This window comes from Monopterus albus, unplaced genomic scaffold (assembly GCF_001952655.1).
Source record: "Monopterus albus unplaced genomic scaffold, M_albus_1.0 scaffold52.1, whole genome shotgun sequence".
Lineage (NCBI taxonomy): Eukaryota > Metazoa > Chordata > Actinopteri > Synbranchiformes > Synbranchidae > Monopterus > Monopterus albus.
In genome coordinates this window covers 1,379,311-1,405,726 of record NW_018127932.1, presented here as the reverse complement: position 1 = coordinate 1,405,726, position 26,416 = coordinate 1,379,311, and the positions used below count along the sequence as shown (strand labels likewise).

Genomic DNA, 26,416 nt, shown 5'->3' with positions numbered 1-26,416 from the left:
CTTTGCACTTTCACACCCAAAGATGGGTTGGCAAGCTCATGTGTACCAAATCTGACCAGATATGCTATTTTACAATCTCCTGTATTTTAGCAATCCATCACCAAAAACCACAACAGCATGCATATATATGAAAATGAAATAACTACAAACTGTATAATACAGTAGACTTTAGATGACAATTCTTGGAGGATGTTCAAGTTTATGTTTGCTACACAGCAAAACTGCAGCACCCCCACCCATCCTAAAGAAAAGGCAGAGGAGCAGGACAAAGTGGGTCAAACCTTTCACACCGACAAGGTGGCAGATGCTGCTCTGAACCACACAGACACATACAGTATGTGTCTGCACACACACCCGAGCACATGCACTGAATGTACAACTAGAGTTGTACAGTACTGGCTTCCCAAAGAGATAGCGCTGAGTACATGAAGATACAAGAGATCAGCAAAACAAACATTATGTACCCACGGACATAAACACACCCATAACAAACTGCCAATTCTGCTCGACAGGGTGTACAAGCAGACCATTTCTGATCAATTTCATTCTCTCTCTCAGACCCACTCCCTCTCACACACTGAAAGAGACAAAACCACCCATTCCTGGCAACTCTTCATCCCTTCGTTACTGCAGCAGAAATGCTCTGCCATCACCACGGAGACAGAAGGCCTCACCATAACAACCACTGACTGGAAACTATGACAAGCCCCTTCTCCTCCTATTATAATTGAGAATTTATTTGAACACACATTATATGTAATCAAGCATTCATGTAGTTATGATATAAACAAGACAAAGAGCAGGGACACTGAGTGAATGGAAGTATAATCACAACAATGACAACATCAACATCAGCACCATCAACAAAAACAACACAGAGACAAACATCAACAAAAGCAAGAGTAAGAATCTGTACCTGAATCTTCATTTTCCAACAGGAATTCATGTCTGGATCCTGGAGCCACCTCACCTCTCTTTCACACACACACACACAGACACACACACACACACACAGAGCCACACAGACGTACACCCACACACACTCTCACACAGACAATGGTTCCTCTGGGAGGTTACATGCTCCCTTTGTAAGGGGGGGGGGGGGGGAGTCAGAGCTCTGCAATTACGGAAGTAGAGCCTCAGCAACAATGTCAGCTGTCGCTGTGGTGACTGCAGCTACAGCGGCACGGCGCAGAAACAAAGACAGACAGAGGGAAAAGATAGGGAGAAAGAACAAGCAGCTGCCCTACATTTTCTTCACACACACACACACACACACACACACACAAAGATAGAGGCAGGCCTGATGCTTGTCCTGGCATGCTTCGTCTCTCAGCTGCGCACACACACACACAGTCAATTCAGTCCTGTAATCCCATTGGCTGAGCTACCACTTCCTCCAGCTGATCTTGATGAGAGGTGGGGGAGGGGTAAACTGTAGTGAATCATTCATGAGTGGGAGGTGGTGTCCTTTAAATAGACTCACTCTGCTCTGCCCAGATCATAACCTGAAAGCACCTCCCTCTAACACCTGACCAACACCACTACCACATACACACATCCTCCTCACTTAGAATCGGACCATTTTATGACCAAGAGTCTGCCACCAAGGCACCTCTAAACCATTATCATCGTCAGCCAATCAGAAAGACCGTTACTGATGGCTCCACCAATCCCCAGCAGGAGCAGAGGGATGTGAGGTGGAATAGAGATGACAGAGGGTATATTATTACATGCATCCTCATGGCTGTATTCAAGGGCAAAGCTACAGCATAGCACAACCACTCAGACACAACCACATGCCATGCTATTTATCACACGATCAAAAGACAAGCATATTTTGGTGCTAATTTTTCTGTCTGTATATTTCTGCTGATTTTACTTCTCCTAGTACTAATATCAAGTGATGAAGGAACTGTACTTAACGCTACAGTATGTAACTAAAGGTAGCACTAGCATGATGGTCCAACTCAATCTGTTCTGACCAGCGCTCCCTGTTCACTGCACTTTGCCCAATCTTCAAATATTTGTCATTATGAAATCACAATAAATGAGAATCCAACAAAATGTACTGATCAAGCAGAAATAACTGAAAATCTCTGACTGGTTAAAGAGGTTAATCCCAAACACAAAATCTTTTAGAAGTCAATATCTCTGCACTGCTGTCAGGGCTGTTCAATGAGTCTGGGTCACTGGAGTTTTCGACAGCACCTCTCCATTCAGACAAGTTTTGGAGCATATTTCTGCAACAAAAATATTTGAAAAAGGTACATACTGTTACTTTAATGTGTGCTTAACAAAGGCGCTGTCCGGTGGTCTGTGCATCTCTACACAAACTTTGCACAAAAACAAAATTCTCCACTGAAGCTACTCTGGTATTTGATCCTATTTTCTCTCATCTACTAATCCTAAATGACAGGCCCTTATAAGCAAAACACGAGCTAGTGCACAGAATAGCAGTTAGTAGTTTATAAATGAACAGTGTGAAACTGGATCCAGGCATCAGTTAAGTGATGAGGTAACAGCAGGCAACATGAGAGCCAGTGATTCCATTGTGTGAGGAGGTTTGTATAAGTAACTGCTGAATCCATTCAGGATAATAGTGTCTAAGGGTGAAGATGGTGCAACTAATCTCCAGCACATCACCACAATGCCTCCAATCGTCTCTTCAGAAGCACTAATCTTTGCATGCTTTAAGACAAAGGGATATGATTCAGTCATCAAGCCTCCTGGGAAGACAGCAAGACAAAGAAGGGCAGATTGTTATGCTGAGGTAAGAACAGGCTATAACTGCAAATGATGCAGGTGGTGCTTCCTTGTCACAAACAGTCGAGCAAAATAAGTTGGTAATCTTTCAGAACAGGTTGCCAGCCTCACTGCAGGACCTTCTAATGTAAAGGTAAGAAAGATAGGCAGGTTACAGAGAATAGCATTGGTCTGATTATGGCACCTGTTAGGATGGATGAATTATTAGATATATCTAACGTCATAAAGATAGTTTTGACCTTTGTAGGTCTTCAATAAGGTTCAAAGCAGGAAAATATCAAAGTTTTAACTTTACCTTAATTAATGACTAATTGTATTCAATTAAAGAATGATATTTGGGATTACCTCACTGTTTGAAAAAATCTCTTTTTTGTCACCAGAATTATAGAGATATTTTCTTAAAGGTTTTACTTTTTTCGGAAATTGAAATTGTATGGAGATTCAGTCACATTAGTTTTTCATGATGTGGGGTTTGAGTCTGTCATGTCCTGATTGAGCCTCAAACAAGCCTGAGCTGACCCATTTACATCAGAGATGTTTAATTTATTTTAATGGATTCAATGATGTACAGCCTTTTCTCAGCCTTCTATCTAGTGTTTCCCAGCTGTAGAGTTCTGTACCACTACTGAACGACTCCCTTTTATGGCACAGAGCAGAACACCCTGTGCTTAGATGAAACATGATGAGAGACAGGGTCACAGTGTCTTATCGGAGCAGCAACACAAAGTAGAAACTCCACATGCAGCTAAATATTACCACACTCAGTCAACCGATGCAGTGCATATGGGGTGTGTAGCTGAAAGCTCATTTGCAGCCCATGTCCCTGCTTAGGCTTTTAAAAAACAGGTTTAAAGATCCAAGAACAAACTGAACTACAGCATTTATACATAAGTAAATGAGCAAAAAGGACGATATGCACTTGGGTATCAAATCCATAGGCGATTACCCAGTGACAGGCAAATTAAAGCATATGCCTATGAATACATTACTAAGAATAGCTGGGCTGACTACTTAAGCAAACTGCTACAATATTCAAGTACAAACAGGTTTGGATCACCACTACTGGAAAACACCCACACATGACATTGCAGAGAAAGGTTCAGCTGTGGGCAATAGTAACAAATAATTTTATATGGGAAACCATGGTGGCTATGCACCGTTCCTTATCAAAATGTACGTTCACCAAATCACCCACTTAGTCCTCATACTGGAACGAGACGTGACACTCTCTGCCCAGCCCAGCTCTCATGCCAACAGTGACCAGCGCAGGGAAAAATACAGCTGAAAAGCAGACCTTCAAGTGCTGCTGAATTACAAGTACGGGAAGCTCCAGGTTATGGCTCATTAATTCCCATTGTGGACAGACACGAACACACGAGCATCACTTCATACTGATGTAAGTAACCAGCGTTTACACAAACCTCCTTTTTAATGTCTGCCAGCATCTTGGTTTATCAGTGTTTGGACCCAAAATGACCCAAAAAAGCACCTATATAGACGATGTAACAGTGACTTTGTATCTGTATCCACATCAACACCTGAGGCAAGCGATAACCTTCTAAATTAGATAAGTATTTGAGCAGTGGATTAGGGTATATAAGGAGCACACTGCAACAGCAGGAACTGTAGATCCTGTGTTGTGCTTTCAGCAGGGTGGATCAATGAATCCAAAATGCTTCTTAAATTGCCTCCGAGTGCTACTGAGAATGACGAAAATCACGCTGACTTAATTAAGCCTCCACAATATGCATGTGTGTGCTTAATGACTCATCAGAAGCTACTGTGATTCAGACAGCTACACAAAGCCACGATGGCAAAGCTCACTGTGCTTTTTAACTCTTGACCTGGCTGACCTGATATCTCCGGCATCAGACAATTACTCTGACCATGTTATATGAACAAAAATGGGCAAAACACCAGCATAAATATTCATATGTATAACTGAATAAACACTCTTTGCTAATTCTGACAGAGTAATTACAGTAGATGTATGCATTCTTGGAAGTAAAATCAAAAAGGCAGACGAAGCTCTGTCTTTTGTAAACATCAGTAGCTGGATGAGGGTAATTAAGTTGGATATCATCTCTTTCTCATATAAAAATGTAGAATAAACAGTGGTAAGTAAAGTCTGCTTTTTATTTTCCCAGACTTCTTCAGCCTTTGTAGTAAAGAACAGAGGACTTTTCAGAAACAATCGCTTCAAAAACTCTCTTTAGATCCATCGTCCATGTGAATCACTGCAGGAACGACCTCATGGACCCCCCTCCTCAACACTCACCTCACTCACTTTGGCCCTTGTCAGCTAGCTATGACATCAATCACTCATCACCTGCTGTTAAACAGATGGTGTCCCATTACTGATCCTGGACAGGTGGAGAAGTCTGCATTGCAAATACACTTTCAGAATACAATAATATCCTGTTCAACAACAGCTGCGCTTTTACTTTTCTGCCTTCAAAGATCTGATCAGAATTTCAGGGTCGTACGCAGCTTCCCTGCAGGATGTAAACCCTCCGAAGGGGGCTTCTGCCAGAGAAACACACCTGTGGTTACAAAGCTACCTCTCATGCATCTAAACCTTCCATCCCTGCCTTCACGGATGGTCATTAGGTCAAAATAACCTCAGTAAAACATATCAGATATTAGACAGCGTTTATATTAATACTGTCTCCATAAAAGGAGGATGAACTGCTTTACCCCTACCTAAACAGAAACCTGCCACACCTCTTCACACAAAAGCAAACTACACAAAGAGGAAGTATTTATAACTCCCAAGTCCTACCATCAGAGGACAGTATCCACAGAGGTGTGTTGTTTTGCCACTGAACAAAAGACTACAGCAAACAAACTCCTCAGACAGTTTCATTTCTTCACAACTCAGCTTGTTTGTAGCATTAGCTGCTTTTATGAGCTGTACACCAGGGGGGTGCGGCTCTATTCATTCATCCACACTACAACTACCTGATGCAGGTAACCTCATCCTCTCCCACCTCCATATTCTGATGATGGATGAAGGACGGAGCACTAAATCTGTCCTCCACCCACCCACTCCAATCACCATTTTAAGGTCCAGCCTCATTTTGCTGCCAGATAAACATGGTCCAGAGTAGCAGCACCAATTTGCATTTAAAGGCTGTTCGTCTTACAAGACTTATGCCTGCACTTTGCTGAAAAGTACATTTGCATTTTGAATGCCTGAAAGTGTTCAAACCCAAAGGCTCAAATTTCCAGTCAGAAGTGGAATCCAGAGAGCTAAAATATTTTGGATTCAAGTGCTGTAATTGCTTGTAATAGATTCAAGAGCACAAAGTTAGAGGAGGAGGCAGGCTTCATTTAGGTCAAAATCTCTCAAGATGTCTCTCTACAGACTAAGTGATGTCACACATTAAAAGTTCAAATCAGTCAGTGGTTCAAATCCTCTGGCCTGGCAAGAATAGAGGGACAGAGCGGCTACCAGCTCAGATACGCCGTTTGCTCTACTGCCCCCTCCTGGTCCTTCCTGCACATACCCCAATTCATTCTTGGAGCAACTGCTTTATTCTAGTGGTGCTGTAATTATAAATTTCCTAGCTATTTATTGTCAGCTGAAAAAAAAAAGTGATTTAACAATATGGAAAGCAGAGAGAAAAGTTATCTTTTGTTTATTTAGGTAGTTCAGTTTAAAAGGCATTGTTTTAAAGAATTGCCTTGAAATATCTACTCGGTTCAATTTAAACCCCAAAAAATATGAACTCAGTCATGTTTTATTGAAAATTACACTCAAGTGCTCTTTGTTAGTTACACCTGTCCAATCTAATGCAATCCAACAAAACAGCCATGACACTGTCCCAAATGTGTAAATTCAGTCATGTTTATCACTGAGGTTATAGTCAAAGGAGCTGTCGTACTAGACTACATTATGTTCAGGGCTCTTTCTGATGTTTTGTTCTCTTATTTACACACATTGGGCAGAATATTAAAAACACTTTTAAATATTAAGCAGCACCACCACTAACTATGACCTTGATGAATTCTATGGCAGTGTCAACTAAAACTGCACATTATAGGATTTTAAAAATAAACTTTGTGGTACAACGGTTCCATTAGAATGCAATAGAGTGTATCGCTATCCCCAATAAAGTGAACACGGTATATATTCTGGATGATTATTTGTGTGCTTACATGCAGACAAGCTGCACATTTTAGGATTTTCAGACCTGCTGTGCACTGACTCAAAGACACTAGTTTATCCTTATCCTATAGTGTTTCACATCCTTCCACCTTATTATTGTGTTTGACATCTCCACTGTAATCCCCGATGGATGGGCAACAAGATGTTGGTCTCACATGCTAACTAGCTTGCTGCTCATCAACATGTTTGCCCCCATTTCGTCTTCATATGGATGATGCTCCAACAGCATCGCTCAGTGCCACGTGACACAGCTGTGAGGGGCTCACAATGAGGCCACAGCAAGCTGTCCTGAATTGTTTCAGATGATTTTTATGACACCACAAGGTAGCATGGTGATGGTAAAATGGATGAGAGTAACATCACAGTGCAAAAAAAAAAGAAGCAATATTAGAAACCACAGTCTTGTGTTTAAATGGTACATATTTTGACTGACTCTTACTCTCCCCCTGGAGGGTTGTTTTAACTGTTGAAGCAGTAATGTCACAATCTGAAAGTGCTGTACTCCTTGACTACTGCTGCTCACATGAAGTAAAAGGGAGTGCAGAGCTAAGGCTTTCATGCAGCACTGAATGAGCAAGCTCCCCAGGACACAGAGGCCTTTTCTGTGAAAAAAAAAAAACGGCACAGCATATCAAACCATAACTATTAGGCCACACATTCTCTGAAATGATCGACTTCACCTCAGGTTAGAAGGAGAGAGACAGAGAGAATGATGGAGGCATGCATGCAGAGCAGCAGGCTGCAGTTTATAGCCAGCCTTTTGAAGTGATACGCATGAAGTTAAATTCCCATCGCTTCAAGCCGACCCACGCTCCAACCTTTACATTTTCTCTACATCCATCTCTCACTGCTGTCATCTAAAACATTTTCTTCTATTCCCCATCACCTCTACATTTTCATCTCAAACTCCCCATTTACTCAAACCTTCTTCCAATCACTGTTCCAATCTCACCTTGTCAATATTTGTGTGATCAGCCCTCGGTCTTTGTACAGACAGCATTAAGCAAATATCACTGGTAACGAGTGGACTCTCCACATGAAATGGGGCTGAAATCAATTCTCAGAAGGGAACAGATGGTGATACTTTCATGATGACATCTTTTGACTTTTCCAGCTATTTTCCACTTCCTGCTCTGCCCCACCCTTTTCATCACACCTGAGGCCTTACAACAAGTTCAGCAACATTTTTGTTAGAATTTCAAGCCTTGTGAGTTTCAGGGAGAAAAGGCATCAACCAGCTAATAATAAAGATATCAAAACATCCTCAGGGAAAGACCAGTGATAACTTTATGGAAACAGCATCTTGTCCTCAGGAAGTGCATATTATCTGCACTCAGGTTTCAGCTATTTGTTCAGGGCAGTAATCCAGTTCCCTGGGAGATCAGCAGCAGTCTATGTTTTGTATTCAGTCAGACTACTTCAAACAGTCAATAGGAGCAATGCATCAGATCCTCTTCCACCGGCCACTAATGCACCAGGAGCAATGCATCAGATCCTCTTCCACCAGCCACTAATATACTGTTGTTCAAATCTGTGTCATCACATCTTTGTCCATCTTAGCATAGCAGGTTCAGCTTTCAATCACATGGCTAGCTTTGTATGTGTGTGTAAGTTGGATGACATGTAAACACAGATTCACGTAGCAGCTACCTCAAGGTGAAGACATGACTATGGTAACCTCACATAAACATTCAAACAACCTTTTCCAGCTGTATTTTTAAGAAGCTGAGCAACTACAACCCGTTTGCTAAACAACACTGAAACAAACAATGGGTGTAGTGTATGCAGAGTATGTGTCTGTGGAAAAAAGAAAAAGCAGTTGAATTTGAGTTTGTTAACCCTAAATTTGCTAATAGCAGTTTACAGATTGAGTTTTTCCCTTGAATTGAAACAATAGCGATGACACATTCTCTATGCTTGCTTGCCCATCATACTTATCTTCTATCAGTGGCCTGAGATCTTCATGTTTCACACATAGAGGGATGACAAATTAAAGGAAAACCCTGAATAAGTGAGTGGTCAAATCCAGGATGACAGTGCCCTCATCCAGGGGTCACTGAACGGTTTGATGAGTATGAAAATTATGTGAATGGCATTCACAGTCATCAGATCTCTACCCAGCTCAGTATGAAAATTATGTGAATGGCATTCAGTCATCAGATCTCTACCCAGCTGAACACCTATGGGAGATTTTGGCCTGGTGTGTTAGACAGCGTCTCCACCGCCATCAACGAAACACCACATGAAGGAATATCTTTGGAAAGAATGGAGTTCATTCCTCCAGTAGAGTCCAGGGAATTGTACAATCATATAGCACATATAGTATAACACCATCATAATCTATTAGCATGTGTGAGGGAGGCCACAGCCCTGAAAGACAGGGAGGAAAGTGTGTTCATACATCTAAAAACTGAATGCTGTCAGCATGACTTGGGGCAATGGATAGTGGAGCAGCCTCCATGGGTTTGTGTGGAAGGTGTGGTGGGTACAAATAAACACATCTATCAAAACGACAGAGGACTGACAGACAGTATCCACAGCTCCTGCTGTTACAAATAGGCTTCACCTCAACTTCACAGATAAGACACTTTTCTGATTCAGTTTGCTCATGCAAAGGCTTGGGAGCTGCAACACAGGACACTGGTTTAGATGGCGGAGAACCCGGTACCTGAATGCTCATTGAAGTAGCAAAGTGGGAAACCACAGTGCTTCTGGCACGTACAGCACTTGACAGCTCAGACAGAATCAAAGCTGAGGCAGCAGACTATTTCTCAATGTTCTGCCTGTACGACATCAGTCCCGCCAATGGTACTCTTAATCAGTCTATGTGCCGTTTCTACGGCAACGACACGGTCCTGTCTCAATCTCGTTTCCTTGATATTTACAGACCTTAACTGTGCTCTCTTTCACCTTTCTTTTTTGGTTCTCTCACCTGGCCCCCCTCTCTGTGCTCATTCAATGAGCTCTACCTGCACTCAGTTTCTCCCCTTGGTAGACAGAGGTGAATGTCAGTGCACGGCTGCAGTCCTCTGCACCCTGCAGTGCTCACTGAAAACCTCATCAAGAGGCCAGGTACTAGTGAATTCTTGCAGCTGTACCACCCACAGGCTGAGGAGGAATAACATAAGCACTGCGAACACACTTCATGGGTTATGACCCGTGTCATCATGACTCTTGCTTCTTATTATCTATATAATTTACTCTCGTCTTGAACTGGTATTTACATATACAGGACATGGATACAAATGTAGTACGATATGTCAGCAATCCTGATCCTTATCCCTTATTACCTGCCAACATCATGTTCCCATTTCATATCTGTAATTCCCAACATCACACAGCCGCACTGTGCACACTTAAGAGGGAGTGAAAGCAATTTGGCTTATTGAAGATGTGCCTCAAGACTGAGTAAAAAATGTCATGCAGCATTTAAAGCTTTGATGTTTTTCATTTCCTAAAACAGCATAAACCTTACAAGACAGACAATGACCAAAAGCACAAGACATGCTACAAATTGGGAGAAAAATATTAATTTCTCTGTGTCTGACTTTCTGCCATGTGATAAAGTGAAACAATACAACAGTGCTTTTGCCTTAATGATATGTGACAACCCAATGTATTTCTTTTTTCTTTAGCGTCTTGTAATGCTCACTCTGTTGAAAGCAGCTCTTAAACGTCACCATTCTGTGCAAATATTACACGTGGCTGTTGCTGGGCTGTTTTCATTTCCAACTTTGTGCACAGATTTTAGCTTCACCCCGAAAACGTGTCCTCTGTTGACGCATGTTGTGGATAATGTACAGTATGACGCCCCCTGTGGCGGCCTACACAGACAGGCTACTATGTAGTAATTTAATCTGAGGATTATATTTAACTAAATTTAACTGGCATCCTTATATTAACATATGCCTAGATTAAATCTTATTCCAGTCTCTCATACTGACTCTGGACATGCTAATTACACTGGAGCCTCTAGTCTTAAATTCCATCTACAGTAAACAATCAGTGTAAACCAACCCTCTGTTTCAGTCTGAGAAAAAGAAAGCCTAAATCAATGGTTGTGACTGTTTACTCCCATATGCTATTTAATTTTTTCTCAGTCTATGCAAGGTTACAGTTCATTTTCATCATACACAAAAACAGAGTTTAAAACTGTTATGTTACACATGTAATGGGATAAACCTGGATTATTACAATCAGAGTTTCATTTTAATAGTTTTAGCCATCATCCCTACTGGTAATAATGGCACCATCAGTCTCTGCTTTAATTTCAACCATTTTCCTGTGCACTAAGGGATCATAAGAAATGTTCTGGATGCGCCCAATGTTACCTTGTTTGATCACCTCACCCTTCATCCCACTGTGTGCAACATGGGCCATGGAAGCAGAATTACAGCATAAGCAGTTATTGCATTTTAAACGGATGAGTGAAAAAGTCTGGGATTGAATCAACATCTGCAGCCGTTTGACATCTGTTTCCCCCAGACAGCACCAACGAACAAGTTCACAGTGTGGTCACAGCAGTGAATCTATAAGTGTAAAGATTAACTCTGCTAATCTTTCCCTGGTTAACCCCATGTGAGGATGATGGAGGAGGAGGTTAGATGAGGTTGTATGAGGAGGGAGAAAAGGAGAAGTTGGATAAAGAAAGATCAAAACATTTTAAGAAATGGGGAATGTACAAAAATAAGATGCAGACTCATGACAAGATGCGCCTATGAGCGTTCATGACGCAAACATCCCCTCTAAATGGTCGACCACTTATCATATTTTACTAGCACAAGCATATGACTGTCCACTCTGTCACTTAATGCACAAGAGACTTATTATGTGCCTGTGTGCGCCCATGCATATCGGCCACCACAACAACAAAGTACGACAGAACGCAGAGTCCTATTAGATTTTTCATTACACAACTGGGGCATATGGCTCCATTTGAATAGCATACATTAGGCATCCATTGTGCGTCAGACTGCAGAGCTAGACGACAGGCTGCAGTGAGGGAAACATCTGCAGTGTCTCTTAAAAAAGACATAATGAGCACTGTGGGAAAGCTCAGACAGCCTCCACCACTGATCTGGTTGGCAGTGGCTGAATGTTGAGGCCATGCAAGCCACAGGAGCCAAATCAGCATGTCACAGGCCACATCAGCCTCAGACACCCCACGAAGACACCTTCCAGAGAAATGAACAGGATTGGAGAACAGAGCAGAGACTCGGGCAACAGTGTCTCACAGAGGAGACAGGTCCAACAGACTCAGCCTTTCATGTGGTGATTTCAGGTCTCCCTCCTGGAAATGACTTAATCTCCGTCTTTCTGCTCGTCTCCTTGATCTGCTGGCTCTTCACTTGTGTCTCTGTGCTCTCGAATACAGTAACCCCTACAACAGAAATCTGAGAAATGCACCTTGGTAACTAATTTAATTGGTTCACTTTGACAAAATCAGTGGCTTTCACAACCAACAGCTTTTTTTGAGTTCAGTTGCAGTTGGTGTGTGACAGGCTGAATGCATTTCTGTAGGTTAGTAGGATAATAACTATACATCTGTTGAATTAGATTATACACCCGCCCACCTAATATGTAAATCATGAGATTATCATTTGAAGGCATATTTTCCTTAAAGGAACATCTGAAAACAGCCTCCTGTATAGATGTGAGTCTATACAGGCCCCTAATAATATAGACATATTTACTTGTTCACTGTTAAATTGTGGCTTTGGAGCCGTCTGTGTTGTGGAGATGATCTTAGGCAGAAGAGCAACTGGCTAATTAGAAGATAATGTCTCCTCTGAATGTCACTCTCTCTCTCTCCCCCCACTAATACATGCTCTTATGAAACCAAGTGATGAAAAACACACTGCAGAGGACACACACTGCCTCACATCAGAGACAAAGCAAGCTCTCTTTTGACTCTGTATCACACAATATTTGCCATCTCTAGAGAGAAGCTAAGGCGACTGTAATTATTTCTCGCCATTCCTTTCAAAGTCTATTTTCTGCTGCTACGAGTCAACTGTAATTGCACATAGGGAACTTAATATAGTGCAAAGTGTCACAGCTACTAAAAGAAAGTAAAGTAACCTGTGGAGCCTTCACGGAGGCTAATGAAATGAAATCTTTAACAAGGTGAAGCTAAGTCCTTTCTCACAGCAGTCAATTTCCTTAAAGACCCAGCCATCATGTCAGTTCTTCCACATTTAATTATGTTTTTTTTAACACTTCAGCCTCAAGTGGCTTGGCACAGCCGGGTCTACCAGGAGATTTGTGCAAGTCCTGCACAGACGGGCTGACTAAAAACACCAGCTGCTGGCATGTATGTGCGTTGTGTGTACCTGCAACCTGGGTGTCCCTGAATGTGCATTTGCAGAAACAGAGACTCAGAGTGTGAGATGGAAGGAGACAAGACAAGATACACTGTGAATCCTTTAGGTTGAGTGTTTAAGTCATTTATCAAGGAGGAATGCCAGACACTTGGTGGTTTCAGCTTTTCAAATGTGAGAATGTTCAGTTTTTCTATATTATCCATCACTGTCAATTGAATATCTTTGGGTTTTGTTCAGACAAAACAAGCAAAGTGCAAATGTAACATTTCATTTCAGTAACTTGTCATGGCAATATGTTTTGAGATTAAATACACAAAAAAGATACATTAAAAATAACTGTTAACGCTAATGAGATTCATCAGGTTGAGTTAGGTACAGCTACCAGCATACAGAAGTAGAATTACTGCGTTGTGGTTGCATGCCTCTGCCAAAGTCCAAGTGAACACTTGTGCAATATTCCCCTCAGGGTTTTCAAGCAATATCACGTTCACAAGAACGGGCCAGCCGGACAAATGGACGGACGGACAACTCAGTAACATAACGCCTCTAGCAACGGCTATCACTGGCACTGAGGCATAGAAACATTCTTCAGCTTTCAGTCAGATTTGTATTTACTATCAGCAGCTACAAAGAGTTTGTGAAATCTTTCTAAATTCAGCAAGTGGCATGTAAACATACACAACATTGACTTACCCCAATTAGGGTTCCTAAAAGGACGGAATCCTTTGTGTCTCAGTGGTGGTGGCCCTGCTAAATACTTGCTACAAATTTGACTAACTGAAATTAAATTTGTAAATGTCTCAGCTCTTTTTTTAAATATATGCTGTGTGATAACGTTGCTTGATTTTGTTGTTGATTGTCTGTGTTCACCTAAATGTCCCCTCTTTCGGGGACAATAAAGATTGATTAATTTTTAAAGGTGTGTGTGTGTGTGTGTGTGTGTGTGTGTGTACTGCATGTGTGTGAGAGATGGTGCAAGAGAACATATGAACCAATGTTTACATTTGTGTAACCTGAATATGCACTGGATTAACATGCATGTACAGTAAGAGCACAACATGCCTAGTTGACTTAACCCCAGGGCTTTCTGGAGAATTGTCAGAGAATTTCCATTTGTAAGCCCCTGGGCACGGCACAGTGGAGGGGGACCAATTTGAACAGTTTAGATGCACTTAGTGTTTGGAAAATGTTTCTCTGCCTCAGGGCTGAGAAACATCTTTTCAAATATTTTTAAACACATTTGTAGAAATTCAACAAACAGCACGGGTGCACAATATTTTACAGATAAAGTTTACACAAGCTGTTATCTGCCATTTCAGCCAAATAGTGGTGGACAAACATCATTCAATCCTAGGACCAAAAACAAGTTACTCCGAATTACTTCTGACTCTGGTACAGCGGCTCTCAATGCATATGTACATGGCCTTATGTAAGGCAGCAGTGGGCAAGTAACCAATATAAGGCTGAGAGCAGTATTAGACAGTGCTCAGTTAAATCAGCAAAGACACACAATAAATGTTCACTGCCTCGCCTGGAGGCTGTGTTGAAAGTTTCCTCTGTGGCGGTCAGTGTTTGATCTTGGGTTGCTACAAATACCAGAGACGCTCCATCAGTGGCCAGGAACTCTGCTGTGCTTGTTATCAAACCACCCAACATCAGAGCAGAGCCACACAGTCTTCTCTGTCCTTGGATCGAACACACGCTTACTGAAGGACAAAGCTTCCAGTGTTCATAAAAATTGCATCAATAGGGCGGGTATCAAGTATCACAGTGCTCAGTCTGTGCAGTCATATACAGTATATGTACTAAACTATATGTACTGCTAAATATACAGTGGCAAAAAGAAAGTGTCAGCACTGTGGAATTGGCCATTTCTGCAACCACACACTTCAAACATGCACCACGATTTGCACACAGTAGCCTCATGAACAGACATGTTAACCAGCTCCAAACCAGCTCCAAAGATTCCTTTCAGCTTTTAGCTATTACTGAGCTTTTTTTTTAACATCATCGATCATTCTGCCTTGTGCCCTTGAAGTCATCTTGGCTGGGTGTCCACTTTTAGGGAGAGTAGCCACAGCACTAAATCATCTCTGCTGACAGTTTGTTCAGCTGTAGAATATTGGAGATAACTTCATAATCCTTTCTAGCTTTATGCAGTTCAACAATTCTTCATTGCAAGCCTTCTGGGATCTCTTTTTGTGAAGCGAATGCTTTTTGTGAATAGCAAACTCAACATGCTGTGTGTTTTTTATGAATCAGAGCAGCCTATAACACACACCTCCATCTTGTATCAGAGACTGGACCCCAGGTTTGCTAACTCCTTTCTCCAATTACACTGATTCTTTTTACAACCTGTTAATAAGCACTATTAACTATGTTAAAAGTTAAAATAGACCGTGTTTGTTCATAATTATTATTAAAGACCTGCCCATATCTCATGGCAAGTTTATTCAGAAATGCAAATAATAGCAAAGGCCTCACTTACTTCTTCTTGACACTAATACAAGTCCAACCGTGACTATGAAAATGAAAGACACAGCTGCATCCTCTGAAGCTTTGCTATTTTTTGCTGGACATAATCACATACTGCTCATGTAAATTATCATACTTACAGTAAAAACGCCAGAGTGGATTTGCAAATCAGGTTTAAAAAGAACTTATCAACAAACAAACAAACACTGACAGCTCAGGGTGCATTTCCCAGATAGACTGCATTACTTACACATATCAAGCAGAAAAGTGTGCTTCTCTCCTTTTCCTACCTGTGTTTCCTGCATCAGAGCTTACTTTATTGTCAACTCATGCATAATCCATTTGCTGCACACCTTATCAAAAACCCCAGACTCAAATAAATCTGACCACATTATTTCCCAAGGCTGAGAACTGTCAGGGAACTTGTTTTTCTTTGCAGAAAATAAAACTCTTGTTCTCCAAGTCTTTTGATGCTCTTTTTAAAACTACTGCTAAAACCTCAATTTATGCACACAAACATGAGTTGAGGACACAAATGGAGCACCAGAGTGTAGAGACAAAGTGCCCACGAGGACGCATCCAAAGAGGATTTCAAACCAGACAAATGAACTTGAGTGGAGCCGGAGGCCAGAGAGGGGCCAGTAACAGTTAAAGATGTGTTGATCTCTAAAGGAGCCGCTGACTAACTCTGAATTCTAAGTAGAGGAAAGTTCTGCTTTTTTTCTTGAGGCACTAAAAGACAAGTTGTGTTGTCTAAGAGGGCCAGATGGGCCTGTGCTCTATTACTAAACTCTGAGCACGCACGCACACACACACACACACACACACACACACACACACACACACACACACCTCCAGGACTCTGAAGATGATCAGCATTCAAAGTCAGCCCTCACTGTTTTCCCTCTCCTCTTTTCCTCCTTTCTCCACTCTACTGATGGTCCCACAGAGACGATGGGAATCGCTGCTGTTTATCTATTTATTCCTCAAGGGGGACAGGGAGGCTCAGTCAGCAGGAGACAGACAGAGAGGTGCTGAACAGAGAGATGCAGGGTTGGATCTTTGCATGGTTAGCAAACACGGAAACCAAATGCCCTCCAGACATTAAGTTCACAGTTTGACTTTCATTCTCCATCAGACTAAGGTAACCTTGCTACAAATGCTTTTAAACTCCATAATTCTGTTGAGCATGAATTTCACCTAAAGGTCTCTAAGCTATGCAAATTTGATGTAACCAATAGAACAATATGAAACCAGTTTTGGAATTAATCACAGCCGATTTTCACTTCTGCAGTGATGGCATAATTTTCAGCATCACAATAAACACAAATTAGGCTAACGAACAATTAGGGAAGCGCATGAGTACAGTAAAACACGTCAGTATCAGTTTACAGCTTGTGTGAGATGTCACATGGATGAAACACGGCATCATATGTAGCGTGAAGAAGCCTCTGAAGAACATTTGTGCTGCTGCACTTAGTGCCCAGACTCTACTGTGATCTGACGAGGCCAAGGAGAAAGGGCAGACCACAGGCCTGTCTCAACACCTTGCTTTGTTCTAGTGCTCAGAAAAAAGCAACTGGACTCTGAGAGCACTTCACTGAGGTGTTTGATGGTGCTTGAGTAAAGAAACCAAGGCAGAAAACAAAGTAAAAAAGATAAGTTGCATGTGAGAATGAGAACAGAAGCTTTCATCATTGTATACCTGACTTTTTCCATCATTACTGATGAGTTGAATGTAATCAACTCAGAAGTCCAGAAGTTTTAAGGATTCCTGAGAGTAATCTTTGGATTCTAAGAAAAGTCAGAATTTAAAGAATGACATCTAAATGCTTCAATCAGAAATCAGTGGTAGGCCCAGATTAACTTTTCAAATATGGCACTAATATTCTCCTGTATAAGCAGCAGCCAAACAGACAGATCTCCATGCTTCCAGATATTTTAGGAAAACTTTGACAGGGAAACAGCAGCAGAGACTGATACAAAAGTTCTCCAACTATGTGATATCACCGATTGATTTTGTAAATCTGAAGTTGCTGATAATTTACACCGTGAAAAAATCCTGCATGTGGTACCTTTAGGAGTCAACCACTTAACTGCAAAACCAGATGTGTTAGAGGCAGTTTTATAGACAACTGGAAAAGCAGACGACACTTTCACCAGCCTCATTAGATTCAAAACCTCTGCTCTGTCCACAGACAGAACAGAAATCATTTGTTTGTCAGAGAAACAAAATGACAGAACACCCAGGGTAACCATCATATTACGACCAATCTTTCTGCATTGTAATCAGTAGGTTCATGTATTTTTTTTCCATGTAACTGAGTCATAAAAAACAAAATAAATCAATAACAGACATGACAGTCAAGTTTTAAGGCATCTGGTAAACATTATTTCCTGAGGGTGTGTGGGAAACCGTGCGATTACGTTCTGCTCTGCTTACTCATATGCAAACACTCAACACATGCACCTGAAACAATGATTAAACAAAACAGTGACAGAGCTAATGCGGCTTTGTTTGTTGTGATACAACTGAGAGAACCATTCTTTGTAGTGTAATAATGACTGGCAGTCAATGGCTTGTTTTCTCAAGGGAGGAAAGGAATAGTTTTTCTGGAGTTTTGTTCAGAGATGCAGAAACCTATGAATCATGTGTATTAATTATTCATAGAAACCCACATGCATGCATTTTAGATATCACTGTTTAAAAATAACAAATCAACATTTTAACAAATCCTCCAAAATAAATAGTATACATCCTTCTCTGACACAAAAGCATGTTATGATCTGAGGAAAACAATCTTTTGAGTCAAAATTTCTGCTTTGTTAAGTTTAAGGGACATTCATCATCGTGATTCCAGTTGTTTAAGATCAGGGAATGAATATCATCTTCAAAGAACCCAACACTGACATAGGTTGAAAACCAAACAAATTAACAGCAGTTCAACATTTTATCATCCATCTTTGTCACTCTATATACAGTAATGTTACACTGCTCTCCCAGTGGACAAGACTTAAAATTCCTACAGCCACTAAAGGGTCTTATCAGTTAAATACAAACAAGTGTGTCATATCTCTTCCTCTTTCTTCGGAACAAGCTCATAGCTCTTCCTCTTTCTCTTTCTGCTAAACCTGTGTAAATATTATACATACACAGTGTCTTTGATATTAAATTAGTCTGCACATCAACTTAGGATACAAAACTACATTTAATGGGATAAAGCAATCCTCAGCTGTGTTCCCAGCCTTAAGTGACCGGATGTAGCCTTTAAACTTGGCACATACCTGCTTGTCCTTGTCCTTAGATTTACAGCTGCCGGACACCCGCGATGAAGTGACATCACGGGGGATGACAGAGATTTGGTGCAGTGGCATATTCATCCCAGCAGAGCCAAGCAGGGACGCTCACACACACACTTCCTGTCCCACTGCCAGAGCAAAGGGCATGATGGTCCAAAACTGCGACACCTCACACACGCCGCCCTGCAGAGGACACACAAAGGACACACTGAGATTAGCTGCAAGGGAAGAAAATCACACTCATCTTATCTATAACAAGCCCTTATATAACTGGATCTGAAGGGCTGAAATGCTCAAAGTCCACAATAAGGAACAAGAAGTCTGAACTGGAATAACTGCATCTGTAATGAACTGTAACGAACTGATCTGTAACTGTTGTTCATGGATAGATTCAGACAGGCAGTCATAAAAGCAGCAGCAGTATGGGGCTGTCCTGGGGAGTTACACAAGAGGTTTTACAAATGGGTCATTTTAACTTCAGTTAATGCAGCCATCTGTACTGCTACTGACAGCAATTAAGCTTTAGCTCCTTCTCGCCACTAAGCTGTGTGCTTTCATACAGCTCAGCAGTATGAAAATGGTAGGATTAAGAAATCAAAAAGCAAACAGGCAGATGGGAGTTATCAGAAACCAGCATAGATAGCGAGGAGCTAGGCAGGGAGCAGAGTGGGCTTAGGACAAAGAATGCCACACGGGTTCACACTTCATCACTGATAAGGTTTATCAAGCTGGAGAGGTACAGTAACTCACAAACAGAGTCAGCAGGCAAATCAGCTTTTCATGCAACAGCTCAAGTCTCAGCTCAGTACCAAAAAACAGGTGAGAGATCTAGTCTTGATAAAGATGCATACACCCGAACTTTCTGAGTTAATTCTAAGCCTAACCCTTAAACCAAGTGTGAACCCTGAAACATCCCAAAATCAGTTTCCTGGAGACTTACCCCAAACTTAAACCAAGTCATCAGTAAAATGTAATGATTTACATTTCTATTGCCCTTTGTTCATTGTTGAGTCCTCACAGTGCGACTGTGTAAACAGATTCACATCCCTACAACATGAGTAACACCAGCCTACACACACACACACACACACACACACACACACACATCCACACACACACCCACCGCCGTCCACATTTTAAAATGTTGTTGCTCCTATGGTTTTTCTTTGTTTTACTTTTATTTAGGGCAGGGGTGGGCGATTCCAGCCCTCCAGGGCGGCTGCCCTGCCTGCTTTCCAACTATTCCTGCCCTACCCACTGCTGATTGCCTGGATCAGTTGTGTCCACTCAACCAGAAGTGATTTACAAACAGCTCCTGGTTGAGGATTCTTTTTCTTTTTTTACACAACAGTAAAAAAAAGTCAAAATAGATGATTATTTTTCTGTCACTCAAGTAATCAGTTAATTGATTCATTATTGCAGCTGTAATAACTGGATAAATGCTTGAACATATCCTTATATTTGCATTAAGTGAGTTCATACAGTAGCAAGGTTAACTCAATATCACAATGTGGAAAATAAGTACGCAGGAGATTTCAATCAAAACTGACATTTCTGTCTTGCACTGCTGATTCATAAGCCAGTAAAACCCAAAGTGTGTTTGCTTGCTGTGAAACACAAAAGGTGTTACACAACAGTGAGCCAGAGGAAAATAAACATTTATATTAGACGGTGTGACGCACGACATACAACTGTGTGTGTAGAGTTCAGGGTGGTTGAGGACTATGTTCTTTAGATGCTGGTGCAAAGTGACTCATCTTTGCAGGTGATGTTAAACCCAAACCTCGATCTCTATTTTACATTTTTTAAAAATTAAGATGTACTGTAGCTGCATGTGCCAGCTTTACCAGCTCTACTCTTACCCAAGTTAGGATGTAAAGTTAAGATGGTCTGTTTGCATCTAGTCACCAATCATTCAGCAGGGTGCGTAGGAAAGCTGCCTCCATCCTCCAGGACCCCACCCACTCCCAGCATGGACTATTCACCTTCCTACCCTCTGGCCGGAGGTTCATAAGTGTAAAATGCAGGACCTCCAGACTGAAAAACTCTTTCTTTCCCTCTGCCATCAGACTCCTAAACAGCTGAGGAGTTTGTTACCAGGAAATACGTCATGTACTGACGACCTGTATTGTTTACATTCTCAGTTTGCACATGCATAATTGCACATTGACTGTTGACTGCTGCACATGCTGCTCCCGTGCAGCACACATTCTCTTATTAGATAATATTTTTATTATATTGCTGCATTTGCTGCTTAAAGTGCCTTAGATTTTGTGTTACTTATTCATCTACTTTATATTTCATTTGTATTTTGTGGCATTCGTGTGGACGGCAAAGTAAGAATTTCATTGTACAAGGAAACACGTTTCCTAACTGTGCATAAGACAAATAAACACTGACTTTGACTTCTTTTGTCAGCACACTGTTCTCCATTCCCGCTGAAGTCAAGTGGACTTGACTTGAATGCCAGAGCAGTAAAGTAATTGAATCCCTTTTGTTAATTTTATCTGCATCATCAGTCATTATGTGACCTTGCTGTGACTACATGAGCTATGGTTGAAGGATGCAGGTCAGTTCTATGTGTGTGAGGGCTAATGAGTTACAGTAAATGAATGTGGGTCAGAGACACAGTCATCACATTTTAGCACCATTAAAGCGCCGCTTATATTTCAGACAAATGTTTGCATCAGTTACAAAGTGGGCGTTCTTGGGTTATTTCCTGAAGTAACTAAATCAAAGATGGTCTGTGTCGTGTAGTTGTGCACTACATTCGCAGAGCTTGTAGTTCATTCAAATGTTTTTGCAGCAGTCAAGTGAACAACCAACAGCATCCATCATTGTGCCCACAACACAGACTGCTGCTGCAACATCCAGCTCATTACTGTACCTCTAACGAATAACAACTGCAGTAAAATCCTGCAGTCTTTTAATTGGCATTGTGTCTTTGCCTTTGTTGGACTGAGAGGTTGCACTAATGGGGTGAGAGATGTCCTGGGTAGACTGTCAGGACTACATGGTCACAACATATAAAAATCATGTATATACAGTAGACTTTCAGATCAGTGCTATGATGTAAATATTTGTAGGATTAATAAATAAGGTACAGCCACATCAAAGGAGTAAATATGATAAGCTCAGATCTGTCAATGAAGCCTTCAGTAAAGCCTTTGGATCTGAGGGCAGGGCTTTTCCAGTGTGTGTGTCCTTTGGGTCAGCTGTCAGTCAGAGTTCACTGCAACAATATTAAAAGCTACAACTCCAGCAGCATGCCAGCACATCACAGGCCTCCCGTGGTTCCCCTCTGACACTGACCTGTTGCCATGGCAGCAGCTCCTGGGGTCAGTTTAAGCCTGGGGACGATAGCGTGGGATAAATGGATGCACCTCTGACTGGTTAGATGAAACTGTGAGTATGGCTTTTTACTAAGTACAACATTAATACTGCAATTCTTTTCTAAGCTCTCAGTAACTACTAGCTATTACTTGTGATTTTCAGGTTGAGTTGCACCATTAAACTAGCTAGTGCTGCTGGAAACATCTGTAGCATTGTCCTTTAAGTATTTATTTATTTATAAATTAATGCATGGCTGGCTCCAAGAGAACTAGGTGTGTTGACAAGATGTTGTTACATTGTCCGTGTGTGTGATGGGACGATAAGAGAGAGACTGAGTAAACAGAAGGTAGATACAAGCAGGTCGTGCACCCATTTTGGAAGAGCATATTTAAATTTCTGGAGAGCAAATGCAGGGAGAAAAGAGGACATCATTATTAAAAAGCTGCTCAGTAAGTTTCAAATCACCTAAGAATTATTTTCTATGGTACAAACAATTTTAATTTAGCCATTCATACCTCCACTTAGTAAACACTTGTGTTAAAATAGGCTTATAAACAGCAGGTGTAACCAGCACCAGGGCAGCTAGGTACATCATTTCTTTTTTAAGAGTTTTAATGTAAGCAGTGGACCATCAAGATCTACTGCGGCTCCTGTTCTCCCACTGAGGTCCGTTTATTTTAAAGAAAGACAATTCAGCCCGTCTCCCCGGCTCTACCCCTCTGTGCTCCTGAGCCAGGTAAATCACAGGCCTGTCTCCTCTACGTTCTGCTTAGCTGAGGTCTGCTGTTATTCTGTTTGCCAAGAGGTCCCTCTGTGTCCCTGCTGTCAGCTCAGGCCTGAGATACGGCTGACAGCCCCTTCTTCCGTTCTGATGTGCAGCCAGACAGAAAAACTTGGCTGTGAATCAATCAAATGTATCACAACTACGTTGTATATACCTAAAAAGGTGTCTCCGCAGGGGATTGGTGGGTTATGCAAGACACCTACAGCATAAATCAGATCAATATATAGGTTTAAAAATATCGGATTAAAGAGCTATATTATGGATTTCCAGTGAGTTAAACCGATGCATTTTGTAGCTTCATTACAAAAGGAGAAACATATTTGGCCACAAATGTTTTGTACAGTGATAATATAGGCTTGTTTGGAATTGTCCGGATACTGAAAAAAGTACTGATGTGACTATGAATTCCAGTTCCTCATTAGACACTTCTCATCATTTTGACTTGTACAGAAATGTATTCAGTGTTCATTTGGCAGGTACAGAGTAATGCTTGAGAACGTAATTTCTAGCTTTGATTGCTGCTCCATCATCTGTTACTTTGTCGCTGAATCTTTTGACAGTATGAGAGGAGGGACTTTACAAATATGCCAGTATGTTGGACTTGTGCCTCTGCTGAAAGATACAAGTCAGGAGGGGGAAGAGGGGCATTCATTTCATCATGGCACAGATGTCATAGCTGTGCTGGCAGCAGTAACTGGACTTTATACCCTGCCAGCACGCACATGCTCACACATTAACAGTGTGGTCGGTAAAACCTGATGGAGTCCTCTGATAAAGCCTGCTGCAGCTCACTTCCTCAAACTAACACGATCAAATTTGGCACTGCAGTTTTTCAGAAGTTTGAATAAATTGTAAAACAAATTTAATCGTAAACCTTAAACTGTTGGATAATATAACCGTCACTTGAAGCTGTATAATTTTATAAGTATGCAAACAAACAAACACACAGGGCCTGTGCCGCGCTGAGCTTATAGACCTGGAACACTTCTTCATACTGAGAATACATTATCATAATTTTTTAGCTCATTGTCATTTAAAATGTAGTTGCATCATTTATCAGCACTAGTTCGGTCTGAACTTTACTGTGGCGTCTCCATGTGTGTTTACCTTATATGCCAGATTAATCAAAAGCATTTATATGTATCCTGTTTGATTATATGCTAATGAGTCACAGTTTGGATGTGATTAACTGTGTGGTTGGGGAAATGAGTTTGAAAAGACATCTAGGATAAACAGGGTTGTTGAATGGGAAAACACAAGAGCTGCTACTTCTTTCAAAAGCCTAAAAATGTCTGTAGGATTTTACCAAAATGTCCTTTACGCTCTCTCTTTCAGCTGCAAAGGAGGTGTGAATGACATGACCAGAGCAAAAACAGACAGAGAAACAAGATAAAATGCACATTTGCATAGATACACATACTGGACCCTGTTAAACTTCCTCTGCTGTAAAGCCCAGTGGAATAAATAAAGGAAGGAGGACTCATTAATTTACAGTAAACACGTACCAGAATAAACGCTGCCCTGAATACACAGAAGTGGCCCTTTCACAGTTCACTTAAATACTTCACTTAGTCACAGTTCTTTCACTGAATTCATGGCTCAGTGTAGTAACAAGAAGAGACTCTGATCACTAAGATGACAGAGACATTTAAAACAAAAAAAAAAAAAACTGTCTTTAACATTTCCCCTCACCAACTATTTTCCAAAAGGTCCCAAGAAGAGAAGTTTTATTCATTTGGTTTCACTGGAAAGTGACATAAAACTCAAAACAGACAAACCAAAATGTTTTTCATATTTTAACATCAAAATCTTACGCTAATGTCTCAGAAGGCACATGTTTGTAAAATGAATCCTCCAACTTACAACCAAAAATAAAACGATCAATTATTTCATCTAACCAAGCTTCAACTCGAGTCCCAAAATCAGGTGATAGTGTTGACTAGGTTTCTGTTTCTCAAGACACCACAGCTCCGGCTTGGTAGCGAGAGCTGATGCCAAGAACTCAGAGGCTGTGGCAGCTTATTACGTGTAAAGCATTATGAAGAATGTTAGAGGAATAGTCTGACAGGCTTCACACAACAGAGACTCCAGGAAGAAAAGAAATTATACCTAACTGTACAACTTGCCATTTTCACAGTTCGACTTCAGTGCAGAATCAACAAACAAGCTATAACATGCTGAGGCACTTAAAAGATGCTAAATAGACCTGGGCTGAACTGAACAGCAAGAAGTGGCATCAATCTTCTCATCTCACTCTCAACAAGACGACATTTTCCTCTAACACTTGGATCCAAGGCCACATTTACCTACGAGTTCCATCTTAAATTGCACATACTCTACTGTGAAAGCACATTACTGTGCAAACATAAAGCATGATTCAAACTTGAATTGCAGCATCATTACAGTTGGCACCAATTCTATTTTGAATTTGGTTTCAGGTGGGTAAAGACCCTGAGTTTACTAAAGTCTGAATTAATCTTTAATCAACGAGCAACATAAACTATTCATACAGAGGACCTTGTGTTTTTATACAGCAAAGATAGCTTCACCAGTTGAAATGGAAAACATTGCCAGCAGTAGGTTATATTAGCTGTATCTTATAGTTAATTAACATGAATTCCCTGAGTACTTTACACAAAAGGACAAATGGACAGCTGTTGTCTACTGCCGTGCACATAAGGTCGCTACTGAAAACTGCAGTGTTTCCGCCTTGTTATCTAACAAAAGCTGATTACAGATCTCAAAATGAGTGTTTGAATTTTTTAACGAGAACTTTTTTCATTTTTACAAAGGTTGAGACCTGAACCTTGGACTGAATAAGGAATATAAAAGGCTTCAGATCCAGTTCCATAGCATGCTACACTTTATAGTCGTATGGGCGTAATGCAGCCAGACCAGCAACAGTAAAAGCAGTACTCTGAGTTTTCTGGTGAAAAAACAAAAATCCTCCTTTACTGTCCAAAGGCTCTTCTCTCTCCGATAACCTCACAAGCTGCCGTGACAAGGAACTAAAATATCTAAAAGGAAAAATAACAGAATACAGAACAAGCAGGAAAAGTAATGATTTGAGTGGAAGAGCTAAATTAAATGACCTGGAGAGCAGAAGCAGGAAGAAGAGAGCCTCAAACCAGAATGTGGAGACAGGAACTGAAATTCTTAAACAGAGCAGTCACTTACACTGTAGATACATTTCACAAAAATCATAGATAGATACTTTATTGATCCCAGTGGAAATCTGGGTATCCAGTAGCAACAGCAATGATT

General features: G+C 41.1%; 1 protein-coding gene across 2 annotated transcripts in view; it reads right to left on the bottom strand.

Moving 5' to 3' along the window:
* Positions 1 to 26,416, bottom strand: part of marchf8 (membrane-associated ring finger (C3HC4) 8) — a 68,412-nt gene that overhangs the window by 28,219 nt on the left and 13,777 nt on the right. For both annotated transcript variants that reach the window (XM_020601540.1, XM_020601539.1), the window contains exon 2: positions 19,021 to 19,218. In XM_020601540.1, the coding sequence (XP_020457196.1) occupies positions 19,021 to 19,116 (96 nt within the window). In that variant the 5' untranslated portion in view covers positions 19,117 to 19,218. The remainder of the gene's footprint in view (positions 1 to 19,020; positions 19,219 to 26,416) is intronic.